Source organism: Gopherus evgoodei, chromosome 1, assembly GCF_007399415.2.
Source record: "Gopherus evgoodei ecotype Sinaloan lineage chromosome 1, rGopEvg1_v1.p, whole genome shotgun sequence".
NCBI classification, from domain to species: domain Eukaryota; kingdom Metazoa; phylum Chordata; order Testudines; family Testudinidae; genus Gopherus; species Gopherus evgoodei.
This window is the reverse complement of record NC_044322.1, coordinates 122,842,328-122,857,699: the sequence shown is the minus strand read 5'-3', so window position 1 is coordinate 122,857,699 and position 15,372 is coordinate 122,842,328. Positions and strand designations below refer to the sequence as shown.

The window sequence follows — 15,372 nt, the reverse complement described above, 5'->3', positions numbered from 1 at the left end:
TGATCTGTCATTTCTCACTAAATCTCCCTTTAAGCCTCTTAATTACATGGTTTGATTTATCTGTTCTTGAAGGTGGCCTTTCTAATAGCTGTAATGTCAACCAGTAGAGTCAGTGAGCTGGAAGCACCCATGGCTGACTCACCATATACTGCCTTCTATGAAGAAAAGGTGTTGTTATGACTCCACTCTAAATTCATTCCTCAAATAGTTTACGAGTTTCATGTCAGTCAGGTTAATCCACTTACTAGTATTTTTTCCAAAACTGCATACCTCAAATGAAGAGAGATGTCTGCATTCTCTAGATGTCCAGAAGACTTTGACCTTTTATCTACAAAGAACAGAGAATGTTTGAAAAACACCTAAACTGTTTGTGTCCATAGTAGATCAAGGGGTCAAGCTATACTGATGCAGAGACTTCAGAATGAATATCAGGTTATATTACTCTATTATCAGCTAGCTTGTATTCCCCCTCCAGAGGGGTTGAGGTACTCCTAGGGGAATTCTGCCCCCCCCCCAATTAAAAATTCTGCATATTTTATTTGTCAAAATAACACTATATAATCACACCAGTTTCAATTATTTAGGTAATTTATTTCAAAATACCTATCAGCAACTGTCTGTAACCATACAGAGACAAAATTCCTCCAGTAGAGAGTTAAGGAGACACCTATGATAACCCATTTCCTGTTTCTCTATCCCCTCCCCTGCTAGTGCCCAGCAAGGGGCCCAGATATCTACACCTTCTGTCCCCACACCCCAGCTGCAGGGCACCCCCTAGCCCAGACACCCACACCACCTTCCCCCCGCCCCCCAGACCTCAGCTGCTCCCCTCTCCAGAGCCCAGACACTTGCACCCTCTCCCATCAAGAGCCCGGGGATCCAGAGGGAGAGAGAGAGCCTGATGCTATGGCCCAGGCTTGTACGGAAATTCCTGTGCTCTGCCTCCTTCCTTGAGAGCATACCGAGAACCGCACCTGCTGGGAACCCTCCAGCTCCTCCTCCCCCTTCTCCTAGCAGTGGCTTCTACTTTCAAGCTGGGTTCTGCCGGGTCCAGCAACCCCTACTGGCGGCCAGCAACTCTTCAGCCCATTTCTGCGAGAGGAAAAGGAAATTCTGTGCAAAAAATATTAATTTTTTCTCAAATTCTTCATGCGCAGTGGCACAGAATTCCCCCAGGAGTAGGTTGAGGGCTCATTCTACTAGAGGGCAAGCTACTTTGATTGCATCTCTGAGAGATGTACCACTTCTAAAGATATGACAAGCATCTACTTGGAGCACTTTGCATACCTTCATGAGACATTATGCTCTGGTCCAGTGAGTGGTACTGCAGTTGGCTATCACTTGCATCCTTTCACCTGTCTGTCTACTGCTTGTTAATCTCTCATGTGTTGAACACACATAAGGGACCATCTCTTGAAGTAGTGGAGGTTGCTCAACTGTAACTGGAATTTCTTCAAGACGTGTGGTCCCCATCTGTACTCCGCTATCGACTTTCCGCTGCAGATTGTTTGAATTGTAGTAAATACACGAAACTGGAGAGGCATTGGCCCACACTGCCCTTTATGCCTTTGGTTGCGAGAATGAGGAGAACTGCAACACACATGCAGGATAATGGATGCTAATTGCAGAAAATTCTAGACTCAGGCACATGGTACGCATGTGTACCCACAAATGGAGTACAGATAGGGACCACGTATCGCAAAGAACCTCCAGTTCCAGGTAGGTAAGTTCCATTTCTTTGGGCTTGGGCAGAGCCCTCTGGGGTGTCCAGGGTCCTTCTCCTGCAGCTCATGGCTTTTCTTCAGAATCCATGGAGTCTCTGTCCTCCATACATCAACTAGTTTTCTCTGACCTTGGCTAGTCCTCACAGGTAAACAGGACATCATTGTTACAGAAGCATGCCTGGTCTCATTCCCAAAGTTTGTTTTGTCTCAGTCATTTGAATTTGTCCCCCATCTACAACTACTTTCTTTGTCCTGCTTGTGATTTTCCACTCTCCTCCCTGCATATGGACTTGGGAGAAGGTAGTTTCTCCAACTTCAGCCAACCCAATGTTCCTAAGATGTTTCCACCTGAATAATCATAAAGCTTAATGACTAGCTATTGTCCCTGGTCTGGCAGAGCGGTCCTTCAGTCCCTGTCAGCAACTGGCAGGTTACATATCCACACAGAGGTATTCCATGATACAACAATTTCATAATATCAACCAGAATTTTATAAGTTGCATATACATGATTCCTCATATTGTCACAGCTGGTTCTTGAGTTATTTAGAAACATCTGTACAGCTTCCTTCATGTTGAGCCAGAAATATTTTTTCTCTTTAAGTAAGACTTCTCATTATGGGAAAAGTTGAAAGTAGGAGCTAGATCTTGCCTAGCTTCTGCCTATAGAAGTGGATGATAACATGATAGGAGGATTAGATTATGTGAAAGGATAAAATATGACTAATATCATAATAGTGGCTTGACAGAATTTGTTTTTGATATCCATTGAAATTATAAACAAGTTTTTTAAGATTTTTTTGATTTTATCTATTTAAATTTTCACAGTTTTGGCAAAGTTATAAATTTAAGCATTTTTTTCTATTTTTATCAAATTTTCAGTTGCGGGAAATTTTGAGAGGGTCAGACATATTTAATGAGTAGATTTTGAGATTCAGAATGTTAGTTTTATAACTATTAAAACACACATTGTCAACATCATGTCAAAATATACAAAGTAAATATCCTTAAATCAAACTCTTAAGTTCTGAAGCAGCATTTTTCTTTCTTTGCCTATCTGTATATTTTGATTATTGATGGAAATAATTTTTTTTGCTGGTTTTTATGTGTACAGTGAAATTGACATTTACTGATATGTACGATATAAATTTAATCCTTCCAAGCATAGTCGTGTTGTTTGTCTTTCCTTTGAGAAGCTCATGAAATTCCTAAACTGTGCAAGTTAATGTGTGCATTAGGAAAAATAGCAGCAAAGAATCCTGTGGCACCTTATAGACTAACTAGGCTGTTAGTCTATAAGGTGCCACAGGATTCTTTGCTGCTTTTACAGATCCAGACTAACACGGCTACCCCTCTGATACTAGGAAAAATAGGTAACACAAATATTGTTTCAAGTAATATCATGAAGGAACAAAGCTAGGCCACAGTGCAAATGTTAAATGATTAAAAGCTGGCAAAACATTTGCATGATTTTTATTTTTTGATTACTGTGACTAGAGAGATGATTCCATCAGAATAAAGATGCATTCTGAAATAAATGCTAACTTCCTAGAAGGAATCGCTTATAAAAAGCAATTTTGGCTAGTAGACTGTAGCCACTTCTAATTAATTCTTTAGATATTTTCACAAAATTATCTGTCTCTGCATGTTTTGTCACAGCTTTTAGTGCCAATGGAAAAGATGTCATCGTAGACTTCCCTCAGCAGTCTCACTGGACTGGTTTATTGTCAGAAATGGAATTGGTCCCCAGCATTCATCCAGGGGTCACGTAAGTTAGTTTTCATTTCTGTCATTTCTTGAACCACTTGGCATATAACTTTACTATTATAACTGAAATTTCTTAGATAAGTATGATAGAAAACTGTGTGCAGTTTTGTTCACAAGCTGAAGGGACTGTGGAGGGGAGGAATAAAGAAACATTTTCATGTATGAATGCTGTTACAATAAATTCTGTGCCATGAGAATCTTAACATTTTTTCACATCGACCATATTAATTGTCTCTTTGTTAAAATCAGGTGTGATGGCTGTCAGATGTTTCCTATCAATGGGCCTAGGTTCAAATGTAGAAACTGTGATGACTTTGACTTTTGTGAAACCTGTTTCAAAACCAGAAAGCATAACACCCGGCATACATTCGGCAGAATAAATGAACCAGGTATATTTCAAAACTAGAAATTGCTGACATTAATTTAAAATGCATTAAATACCTCTTGAAATCATGTTTTTAGGCTTAATTTTATTACATTAGGAAGTTTAACATTGTAACTAGCTTACTAGGAAATGAATTGTTTAGTACAAATTAAGACCTTATGTTGCAGTTCAGTACTGAATGTATCAGAATGCCCCTTTAAGCTTTTTTGTGGGTATTCTGCATGATTAATGTTAGGATCCTGAGTAAAAAAAATTTTAGATGGCTCATATTTTTGTGCTAAATGATATTTAATGTAGTGTTAAGAGACAGTTACTCTCTGTTATGTCAGAATTGAGTTTGCAACTAGAGTGGGAATAAAATGAAATAATGACTTTATCTTACTGCTCTCCACTGCCAATCCGAACACATCTATAGCTCCTTCATGCCATCAGATGAAAATAGTGCACCTAGGTTTTTTGCAGTTCCTCTTCAGAAGGAGCATGGCAGCTCAGCCATTAACTGCTCTAGAACAAGATTGTGACCTTGAAAATGGATGGAGGTTATTCCTCTGCATGACCTGGAGACTATTAAGAGGTCTGAGAAGCAAGGGCACCCCTCCCAGTGACCAGTCTGCTGGTAATCCACTAAAATATTTTGCTTCTGAAGCAGGAATAGGCACACAGAGCAGTTCTGAGCTCCTGTGTTCCTGATTAATATTACTACTGGGATCTACAATGAGTTCTTTTCTTTTTACATTTTTCTTCTCCTCCCTTTCCCTAGTTTGTCTGATCTCATACCATTTGACTTTGACTTTCTCCTTCTGATTCTCAGGTCAGCCAGACCTTAATGTTTAATGACATATGATTTTTCCCTCCTTCACATTTCCAGGCCTAGTGTGGATGTGGAGGTGGCTAAAGTAGATTCTCTGCTGATAATCACTAATATCCAGTGCACACGAAAGGACAGGTGACTCATTAAAATACAAGGTCTCCAGAGGGATCTGACTTTCCTGAACTAGTTCTCCTATGGGGAACCAGTTGAGAGAGAGTGACCTGAGGCCTTCAGAGTACTTCCACTAAGAAGAAGTTGGTTATTATGGTGATGGGAGCTAATACAGAACCATAATATAGAGGGGATCAAGGTACACTATTCTTCAGAAGGGATAAGTGGAAGCTGCTCCAAAATCAGTACTATCTCACAGAGGCCTGAGTGGGGTCTGTAGGTGCTACATCAGTGTCTTTATCATTAACATCCTCAGGAGCCACCATGCAAGACATAGAGGATATGTAAACCCAGGAAACCCGCCTCTGCAACATCTATCACCACTTCGTACTCTAACCCCCAAGTGAAGAGTTTTGATGGGACTGTCAAGACCTGTGTCCTTTATTTATGCCTTTTCATTCCTCTATTCAGATGTTTGGCTGTCGTCTTAGCCATTTTTGCAAAAACTGGAAGGCCCTAACCACAGGCTAATGAACTAATTAGAGTTTATCCAGGGTGGTAACTCCTGCCCACAAACCCCTTTTTCAGTTCCTCTTCAGGGACCACTTTCAGAAGGAGATTTTACAACAGGAGGTAAACTTCCTGCTGCTCACAGGAGACCTAGGAAAGATTCTAATTCAACACCATGGGATTCTGTTCTCCTTCTTAATCCCCAAGCGGAATGGAGGATGGAGATCAATTCTCCATCTACTTTACTTAAACAAGTTTATCCAGTAAGTAAAATTCTGCATGATATCTGTGATGTCAATAATTTCCTGGTTAGAGGAGGGCACATAGCTTGTGTCTCTCTACATGAAAGACACACTTTTTATAGATGTCCATCCCAGCCCACTGGACATTCCTCAATTTCCTCTTTGACTATGACCAATTCAGAGTTCTCCCCTTCAGCCTGGCAACAGCACAAAGGGCGTTTACAAAATTGTTTTCTGTGGTGGCTGCTTGGATGAGAAGAAAATAATTTAGTCTTTCAGTGCCTTGGCAACTGTCTTCTCACAGACAACTCCTACTCAGAGGTCCACAGAGCAACCTGTGTTCAGCTCAGTCTTTTACCTTCCCTGAGTGTCTGCCTCAATTACGAAAAATCCACATTGTCCTTCACAGGGTGCATAAACTTCGTAGGGGTGATGTTAGACTTGACTACAGCAAGAGCACATCTACCTCTTGAAAAATTTTTAGGTCACAAGCATTCTTGTAAACCAGCTTACTGTCAGACACAGGATGGTCCCTTCTGACCTTAAGTCTATGAATCTGAGTTGGAATTTGTCTTTCCCTCCTTGGCCACATGGCTTCATGCACACATGTAACACAGACTTCATCTGCAATGCCTACAAGCGTGGCTTCCCACTATGTACTCACAAGACAAGGGCACCATAAAGGAGAAGGTCACAATTATGCCCAAGGTATTAAGCTCTTTTCTCTGATGGTCAAAACCGGAGAAGGTTCAGGTAGGGATTCCTTTTCTCACACCAACAAATGAGGCAACCATTGTGAATGGTGCCTTCCACTGAGTAGTGGTGTGTGCATGGGCAAGCATATGTCACAAAGTGTCTGGATTCTGGGAGTCCAGAATGCACATCAGCTTACTAGAATTCAGGGCAGTGTGTGGGGCCTGCAGTGCCTTCCTCCCACTCATCCAATCGAAACATGTTCGGGTAATGTTGGATAATATGGCAATGGTGATTAATATAAACAAGCAAGGGAGAACAAGATCTCTCTTTTTGTGTGTAGAGAGCAGGGGTGGGCAAACTTTTTGACCTGAGGGCCACGTGGGGGTTGCAAAACTGTATGGAGGGCTGGGTAGGGAAACAGCCTGGCCCCTGCCCCCTATCTGCCCCTCCCACTTCCCGCCCTCTGACTGCCCCCCTCTGAACTCCTGACCCATTCAACCCCCCCCACCTGCTCCTTGTTCCCTGACCCCCCCCCCCCCCGGATTCCATCCTTATCCACCCCCTCCCTGTCTCCGACTGCCCCGATCCCGATCCAGATCCCGCCCCCTGACATGGCCCTTGGGACTCCTACGCCCTATCCGACCCCCCCCAATTCCCCTTCCCCTGGTGTGTCCTCCCCCCCCACCCCAGAATTTCTGCCCCATCTAACTGCTTCCTGTCCTCTGACTGCCCCCCTGGACTCCCTACCCCTTATCCAACACCCCCCACTCCTCACCCCCTTACCATGCCGTTCAGAGCGGCAGGATTGGGAGCTGTGCCGTCTGGCCGGAGGCAGCCGCGCTGCCCAGAGTGCTGGTGGCGCGGTGAGCTGAGGCTGCAGGGGAGCAGGGACAGCAGGGGGGAGGGGCTGGGGGCTAGCCTCCTCAGCCGGGAGCTCAGGGGCCAGGCAGGACAGTCCCACGAGCTGGATGTGGCCTGCAGGCTGTAGTTTGCCCACCTCTGGCATAGAGGCAGTCATCTTCTGGAATTGGTGAATCAGACATTGCATAATCCCATCAGCTGCATACTTACCAGGGATGCAAATTCTACCTGAGCAGACATTTTTACCCAAGTCACAAATGGATAATTCACAGTTGGTTCTCAACAATGTCTTTGCTCAGTGGGGAATGGCAGCCTGGGACCCTCTTGCCTTACAGGTGAACAAAAACTTCCTCAGTACTGATCCTCAGCAGCCCTGGGCAAAGACTCATTGGGAGATACCCATCTGATGTTATGGAAGGGTTGCTTGGGGTATGCCTCCCTCCAATTCCTTTGATTGTACAGAAGTTCCTCCAAGACAGAGCTGGAGTCGTTGTGATTTGCATGCAACTGGCCAAGACAGTTCTGTTTTGTGGATCTGTTGAAGGTGTCAGTGTGACCATCCAAGAACATCCCCATGTTGCCAGACCTTCTAATGCAACACAGGGGCAAGGCCACACACTCCAGTCCAGGCAGCTACAGTTCAGAGCCTGGTATTTGGATGGGCATTGGAGATAGAAAGTTTGTGTTCCAGGAGGGTGCAATTCATCTTTAACCAAAGTAGAAGTCTACAAGAATCTGTTACTTAGTTAAATGGAAGCATTTGTCTGCTTGGATCCATCAAAGGAATTTGTATCTGGACTCCACCGGAATCAATGCTATCTTAGAGTATCTACTTACCCATATGTCTTTGGGTTTTTGTTCAGTTCCCTTTGAGTTCATTTAGCAGCAGGCAGTGCTTTCGATACTCCAGTGGATAGCTGTACAATCTTCATGCACCCTACAACAACCAGAATTTTGAAGGGGATTCTCAGATCCGTTCTTCCATTGGTGAAGTTGGCACCTCAGTGGCCTGTAGTTGGGTTCACCTTGTGACAGTCAGACATACAACATACATCCAACACCAGAGAAGATCGGGGGAAAAAAAAAAGAAAATGTGACTACCACAAAAATGGGCATGAGGACTCATGGATATGTGTAGTGCTTGAAACTATTTTTAATTCCTTTTTTAAAAGAACTACACTTCAAGTTATGTCCTTTTAATGGGAGTAACATGACCAAATCCTCATGCTTCACTTCCAAATACGTTTTGGGCTAAATAGTCTATCTGACAACTATGTATGTATTTTGAAGTCTGATTTGAATGTTTGCTCTTGTCATAGTATTTTTTTTAATAAAGTGTAATTTTCTTTCACAATATATGGTTTATAGTATAACTTTTTGAACTAAATAGGTCAGTCTCCTGTATTTTGTGGGCGTTCTGGAAAACAGCTGAAGAGACATCATAGTAGTCAGCGAGGAATGCTACTGGATGACTGGTCACGAATTGTTAAGAATTTGAATGTGTCGTCTTCTGTGAATCAGGCTTCACGTTTGATTGATGGCAGTGAACAATGTTGGCAGTCTTCTGGCTCACAAGGAAAGGCAAGCTTACGCTATACTTCTGAATGCTATGCCAACTGTGGCTCAGTTTTTTTTTTAAAAAAAGTCTTTTAGTGCATCTTGTATTGTTCTTTATGCATCACCTGTCATCTTAATGTTACAAATACAGTTCGTCTAAAGTTTATATTTAGATGTATGTGTTCCACTCTAAATATGATTTTTAAGTTTTGTGATACAGCATGACCAGAGGGCAGCAGGAGAGTGTTAGCAGGGAGCCTTATTCCCTGCAAGGGGCGGAAGGTTTGCTATAGATTAACTAGAGCACCTGAAGCCAATTAGAGCACCAGCAGTCAGTCATGTGATAAAAACCCCCGCTTCAGTCAGACAGTGTGGGAGTTGGAGCAGGAAGGTTTGGTTGGAGCAGAGAGCAGTTTGAAGTAGTTGGAGAAGAGAACAGTTTTGAAGAGAGACAAAAGGAAAGTTTTTGGAGGAGTGCTGTGGTGGGCTGAGAAATCCAAAAGAAACCGTAGGTAAGGGGCACCTGGCTTGTGTAGAAGGAGAGCAAGAAGCCCTTCACAAGCTGAAGGGCAGGAGAGGGAAGTAGCCTGGGGAAGGAACCGCTAGTTCAAGTGGTTCACCACAAACCTCAGGGCCCCTGGGTTGGGACCTGGAGAAGAGGATGGGCCCAGGTCCCTCCCTCTCCACTCCTCTCCTCAAGGACACTAGTGGGGTAATTAAAATACCGATTCAGAGGCAAGCAATGGCGCCCTGAACCTTACCCAAAGAAGAGAGAGCGCGAGACCCAGCATAACAGTACCAGCAATTTGCCACAGTTTGCTAAGATTTATTCTTCTCAATTGTTTGTAATTCTTCTGAATTATAGTAAATCACTGGCAATATAAATAAATAACAGTAAGTTAACTATTTTTATTTTGTGGTCAAGGGGATTTTCATTGAATGTGTGACCACTTATTTTCTAGCATTGGATTCGTTTAGAGATTTTCCCTGATGTACTTGTCCACAGACTGAAGATGATAGTTGATCCTGCAGACAGCAGCTACATGCCCTCTCTTGTTGTGGTTTCAGGTACATGAAATTTAACTGTACTCAAAAGTAGGTTTTTTAAAACTTTTTTTAATGCTCAAATATTGATTATTAACTTGGTAAAGTGTTCAGATAGGCGTAATATTTAAGTATGGTGTTGGTACATGGCCTTTAAAATCAGTTTATTTCAATGTTCTACAGGTGGGAATTCTTTAAATAACCTTATAGAGCTAAAGACAATCAACATTAACCCTGCGGACACCACAGTGCCTCTTCTTAGTGAGTGTATAGAGGTAAGTTTGAGGAGAAGCTCTCAGATGGTCAAACTGGAAATGTATCTTGCTGTAAGAAGTGTCCATGTGTACCTTTGGTTATTGCAGTATTATATTTGATTTTTTGTTTTTCCAATATGTTGGTGCTTATAATTAATCACAACATTGGCTTTTGCATAATCACTGTCCATGTGTACAATTACTAGTCTTATGAGTAAATACCAGTGAAATTACAGGTTTTCAGTTTAAAAGCCAGTGCCTCAGAACCAAGCAAACAATACATGTACCAGGTTTTTTTCAAAGGTATGGTTGGAAGTACAGATCTGCTGGGTGGCAGAAGTGGAGTGACTATTCCTCAGCCTCGGGAGACAAATCTGGACTGTGGCCAGTTGCTGCAAGAAGGGCACAATATTAGTGGTAGATTGGAGGTGAGATCATTCCCAGAAATGAAATAGTCTAATAGCAAACTTCAATCATGTTGAGAACATCCATATCTGTTAAATTGCCACCTAAATAGGGCAGAAAACTAGGATTTTTGATTTATCTTACAGAATCAACTTCTAAAACAGACGGAACTCAGCAATGCAAAAATCTTAAATCCTCCATGTTCCATAAACTTATAGACCCGAAAGACTGCAATTAACTCTTTCTTCTTTAGTATCACAGGTATATTGAGATTGCTATAAAGCAGTGCAGAAGCTCTGGAATAGATTGCAAAATACATGGTCTTAGCATACTGGGGCGTATCCGGGCAGAGGATGAAGATTTGGCTGCAGTTCCTTTCCTTGCTTCTGATAATGAGGAAGAGGATGATGATAAAGCCAACACTGGGAGGTAGGGAATTGGAAAAAAAAATAAACTTACTATCTTAACCTTAAACTAGAAGAATGTCAGCACTGGCTGTGCAACTCAAATGACTTATTTTATTGTGTACTAGAGAAAACAAAACACCCAGGCTCTAGTTTCAACAAGTTTTACAATTAAGACATTAGTTGATGTATACTTGTTGTCTTTCCTATGTGATACTTTTCCTATCCAGTGATAACAATTTTTTCATCATTTATTTTGCTGCCTCATGCTGAAAAATGCTTTGATTTGTTAAAAACAGCTAGAACTCCATTTATGAGTAGTTTCAGAGTAGTGGCTTTAACTGTATGATATGTCCAATATACAGTGTAGAATCCTGCAGTTCTGTGGGTCTCTTGCGCTTTTAAAGGACTTTCACTGTGCAGACTATTAAAACATTTCTTTTATAACAGGTATAAAGTGAACATAGTGGTCTCAGAAGATCACAACTCTGAAGCTACACTGAGTTTAATTTCACAGAGAGGATATTTACATTTCAAAATGTAAAACAGATTGTTAAACCTTGACTTGGTTTTTATATTTTATCAAATGTCACAGTATATAGGCTGTGGAGCTGACATTTTTCTATTTTTCTCAATGTACCCAGTCTTGTCAGGAAGAAGATGGCAGGGCTGGAATCAGCAGCTACTATAAGAACCAAAGTTTTTGTTTGGGGACTGAATGACAAAGATCAGTTGGGAGGACTAAAGGGTTCTAAGGTATCGTCTTTGTTCAATAAGTGTTTGTGTAAAACACAAAATCTCTGACAAAGTACATAAATCAGACACTGAATTCAAAGTTTTTAAGGTCCATTGTCAAACCCCTCCAGGACTAGACTTAATGGCTTTCCAGGGCTGAAAAAGCATTCAAATGTCTGTCATTGGCAGATTGAGAAATTGGATCTTAAAATTACATTTTCAGTTCCAGTTTGATTTTTTAGAAGCTGCCTTCTTGAAGCAGGTGACTTCTCTCTTTAAACTCCAGCTTTCAAAGGGTGGAAGATTATGCTTTTAACTCTGAAAGATCGTAGTAGTCAATAACTTGCAATCGTGTGCTGTAGAAATGATTGTTGCAGAGATGCTTAGTTTGTAGGTCAGTACAAATTATTTCCACACCAGGAAATTCACAATTTTACAGTGGTGCTGGTTCAGTGATCCAAAGAAAGAAAATGAATTATGACCCTTACTAGTATAACCCATTTTAATGAGAAAAATTATTTGAGGAGAAGGTTCAAGTAAGTGCATCTTCTCAACCTGTCACTCACGTTCTCCCTTTACACACCTGTTTGTTTGTTTTTTTAGGAATCTGCAGTATGGTTTAACGTGAGAAATGTGTAACCTATTTAATCATTTAAAGATGTCATTACTTTGAAAATTCAATTGAGTAAAAGGAACACTCCTATTTTAAAATAAGAACAAAAAAATTGATCTACTTGTTTGTTTACAGAAGTTCATATAGGATTGTAAAAATCTACAAAAGTATTATATTCTCTGTCCACTCCAGAGTTACTCATATTATAGCTGACACTGATGCCAGTGCACAGATACATAACTTATCAATTTAGAAATACAATTTGGGGGAGAAATGATTTTTTCCCTAGTTGGATCCTGATTCCAGTTGCCATTAAAGTCAATGGGATTCTTCTCGTTGACTTGAGTGGGCTTTGGATCAAGCCGTAGAGAGAGACAAAATTAGTTGGCAAATAAAATATAAAAACTTTCAAGTTTCAGAAGCCAGAAACCTTTTAAAAGTAAACAGCATCTCTTTTTTTGGTAAGGATAAGCTGCCATAACAAAAACCAAATGCAAACCCTCAGCCTTTCACTATGTTTTATCAATTATCCTTCAGAATTTTTTTTCACTAATTGTAATAGAGAAGTCTTTTTAGTAACACACGATTTTTTTAGCTGCATATCAGTAAATAAATATTTACTTCAGTAATATAGGGTGATATTCCTAACGTTAATATACGCCGCTACCTCGCTATAACACCACCCATTATAACACAAATCTGGATATAACATGGTAAAGCAGTGCTCCGGGGAGGCAGGGCTGCTCACTCCTGTGGATCAAAGCAAGTTCAATATAACACGGTTTCACCTATAACACGCTAAGATTTTTTCACTCCCTAGGACAGCGTTATATGAAAGTATCAGAGGGGTAGCCGTATTAGTCTGGATCTGTAAATACAGCAAAGAATCTTGTGGCATCTTATACACTAACAGACGTTTTGGAGCATGAGCTTCGTGGGTGAATACCCACTTCATCAGATGCATGTACTGGAAATTTCCAGGGGCAGGTATGTATATGTAAGCAAGCTAGAGATAACGAGGTTAGTTCAATCAGGGAGGATGAGGCCCTGTTCTAGCAGTTGAGGTGTGAAAACCAAGGGAGGAGAAACTGGTTTTGTAGTTGGCAAGCCATTCACAGTCTTTGTTTAATCCTGAGCTGATGGTGTCAAATTTGCAGGTGAACTGAAGCTCAGCAGTTTCTCTTTGAAGTCTAGTCCTAAAGTTTTTTTTCTGCAGGATGACCACCTTAAGGTCTGCTATAGTGTGGCCAGGGAGGTTGAAGTGCTCTCCTACAGGTTTTTTGTATATTGCCATAGCAGAGGGTCATCCTGGACAATGATCCCACACTTTTTTACAGGCCTTGGGTGGCAGGCCAGTCCTTGCCCACTGCCAACCTGCCAACCTGAAGCATATTCTCACCAGTAACTGCACACTGCACCATAATAACTCTAGCTCAGGAACCAATCCATGTGACAAACCTCGATGCCAGCTCTGCCCACATATCTACACCTGTGACACCATCACAGGACCTAACCAGATCAGCCACACCATCACCGGTTCATTCACCTGCACGTCCACCAATGTAATATATGCCAGCAATACTCCTCTGCTATGTACATTGGCCGAACTGGACAGTCTCTACGGAAAAGGATCAGTGGACACAAATCAGATATGAGGAATGGCAATATACAAAAATTCACCCACGAAGCTCATTCTCCAAAATGTCTGTTAGTCTATAAGATATCAGAGTAGAGGTGTATGTAAATGATGAACACTTGAAAAAGTGTCGGCCTCTGTTTATATAAAGTCAGCCTGACAAAAGACTTAATTGTAATGAAGGGGTGTATAGGTTACTTTGTCACTGGTTTTCTGATTACAGCTAATCCATATTGTTATGGAACTTTACTTTTGGATTAACTGCAATTTAAAAGATACAGAGAAAATAAATTTTGCCAGTGCGCTCATATATGTTGATTTCCGATACACTGGTTGACATTTAGAGTTTGTTTACTCAAGAAAATTATAGTTTAAATAACCCCAACAATTTGTATATCCTACTGCACCTTTTCCTTGTGGTGGTTACTTATTTATCTCCATTTTATATAACACACTCTTCCCTTGCTTTAAGCACTTGATCTGTTTCAATGAAGTAACTAATTGGTTATCTGTGAGGTGTCCGGATAATGGGGTAGTGAGTGCCACTGAAAAGCTAATAAATACAATTTTATTAACCAGTGGTTAGTTAAATAAGATAAATCAGTTTATCATACTAGAACTTCACTGCAAAGAACTGGTTGCCTTTTACAAGTAATGACTTTTAAATCTGATTTTATGCAATAATCTCTCTCTCTCTCTTCTCCAAACACTCTAGATCAAGGTTCCTTCATTCTCTGAAACGCTTTCTGCCTTGAATGTAGTACAGGTAGCTGGTGGATCCAAAAGCCTTTTTGCAGGTAGGATAACTGTGCAAGGTTTCCCATCCCTCCCAGCCCCAAAATAAAAAGTAAAATTATTTTCTAAGAGGTAGGAATAAATTCTCATTTGTGATTTTTTTATTAATGGAAATTTAAAACCTTTTTTCTTTTAGTAACTGTAGAGGGCAAAGTATATGCCTGTGGAGAAGCCACTAATGGAAGACTTGGTTTAGGCCTATCCAGTGGAACTGTGCCTATTCCCCGACAGATTACAGCTCTCAGTAATTATGTAGTGAAGAAGGTGGCTGTTCACTCAGGTACTGATTCTTTACATTTCTCCATGGGAACATAAACATTATGTACTTAAGCTTAAAATGAAAGTAGTCTCTTGTGCACTTAGTCTCTTATGGTTCTTGTGCCGAGGATATAGAATAGAGCCTTTAATACAGGAGTACTGGCTGAAGTTCTATGGCCTGCATAAAGGAGGTTAGACTAGATGATCTGGTGATCCCATCTGGTGGCCATAGAAATCTGTGAATTTAGTCTCTTAATTTTTTTGATCTATGAAGTTGTGGTATCTTTCTGAAAGTTAAATTCAGAATAATTTTTTATTTTTCATAGTGTAATTTTTTGGGTCAATCCAGTGGAAATATTTTCCTTTAAAAAAATGTTAGCTAACTCTTTCACTTTGAAAATAGTTATGTAAGCAATTTGTTTTCACTGAGGGAAAATGTTCACCCGGGATACTTTTTAAAAAAAAAAAAAAAAGTTTTTTTTTTTTTCACCTTCTCAGTGGACCGTGTGAAAATTAATGCTTTTGAATATATTAGAGTTATGGAGTGAAGAGCGTAGCACTGTAT

At 40.8% G+C, this 15,372-nt stretch overlaps 1 protein-coding gene across 1 annotated transcript in view; it reads left to right on the top strand.

Annotated features, from left to right (window-relative positions):
* The window catches only part of HERC2 (HECT and RLD domain containing E3 ubiquitin protein ligase 2), a 199,988-nt gene that overhangs the window by 121,058 nt on the left and 63,558 nt on the right, over nt 1-15,372 (top strand). The window contains 9 exon segments of the mRNA XM_030571144.1: nt 3,383-3,491; nt 3,740-3,879; nt 8,497-8,687; nt 9,626-9,731; nt 9,891-9,982; nt 10,620-10,795; nt 11,415-11,526; nt 14,470-14,551; nt 14,686-14,829. Coding sequence (XP_030427004.1) covers nt 3,383-3,491; nt 3,740-3,879; nt 8,497-8,687; nt 9,626-9,731; nt 9,891-9,982; nt 10,620-10,795; nt 11,415-11,526; nt 14,470-14,551; nt 14,686-14,829 — 1,152 coding nt within the window.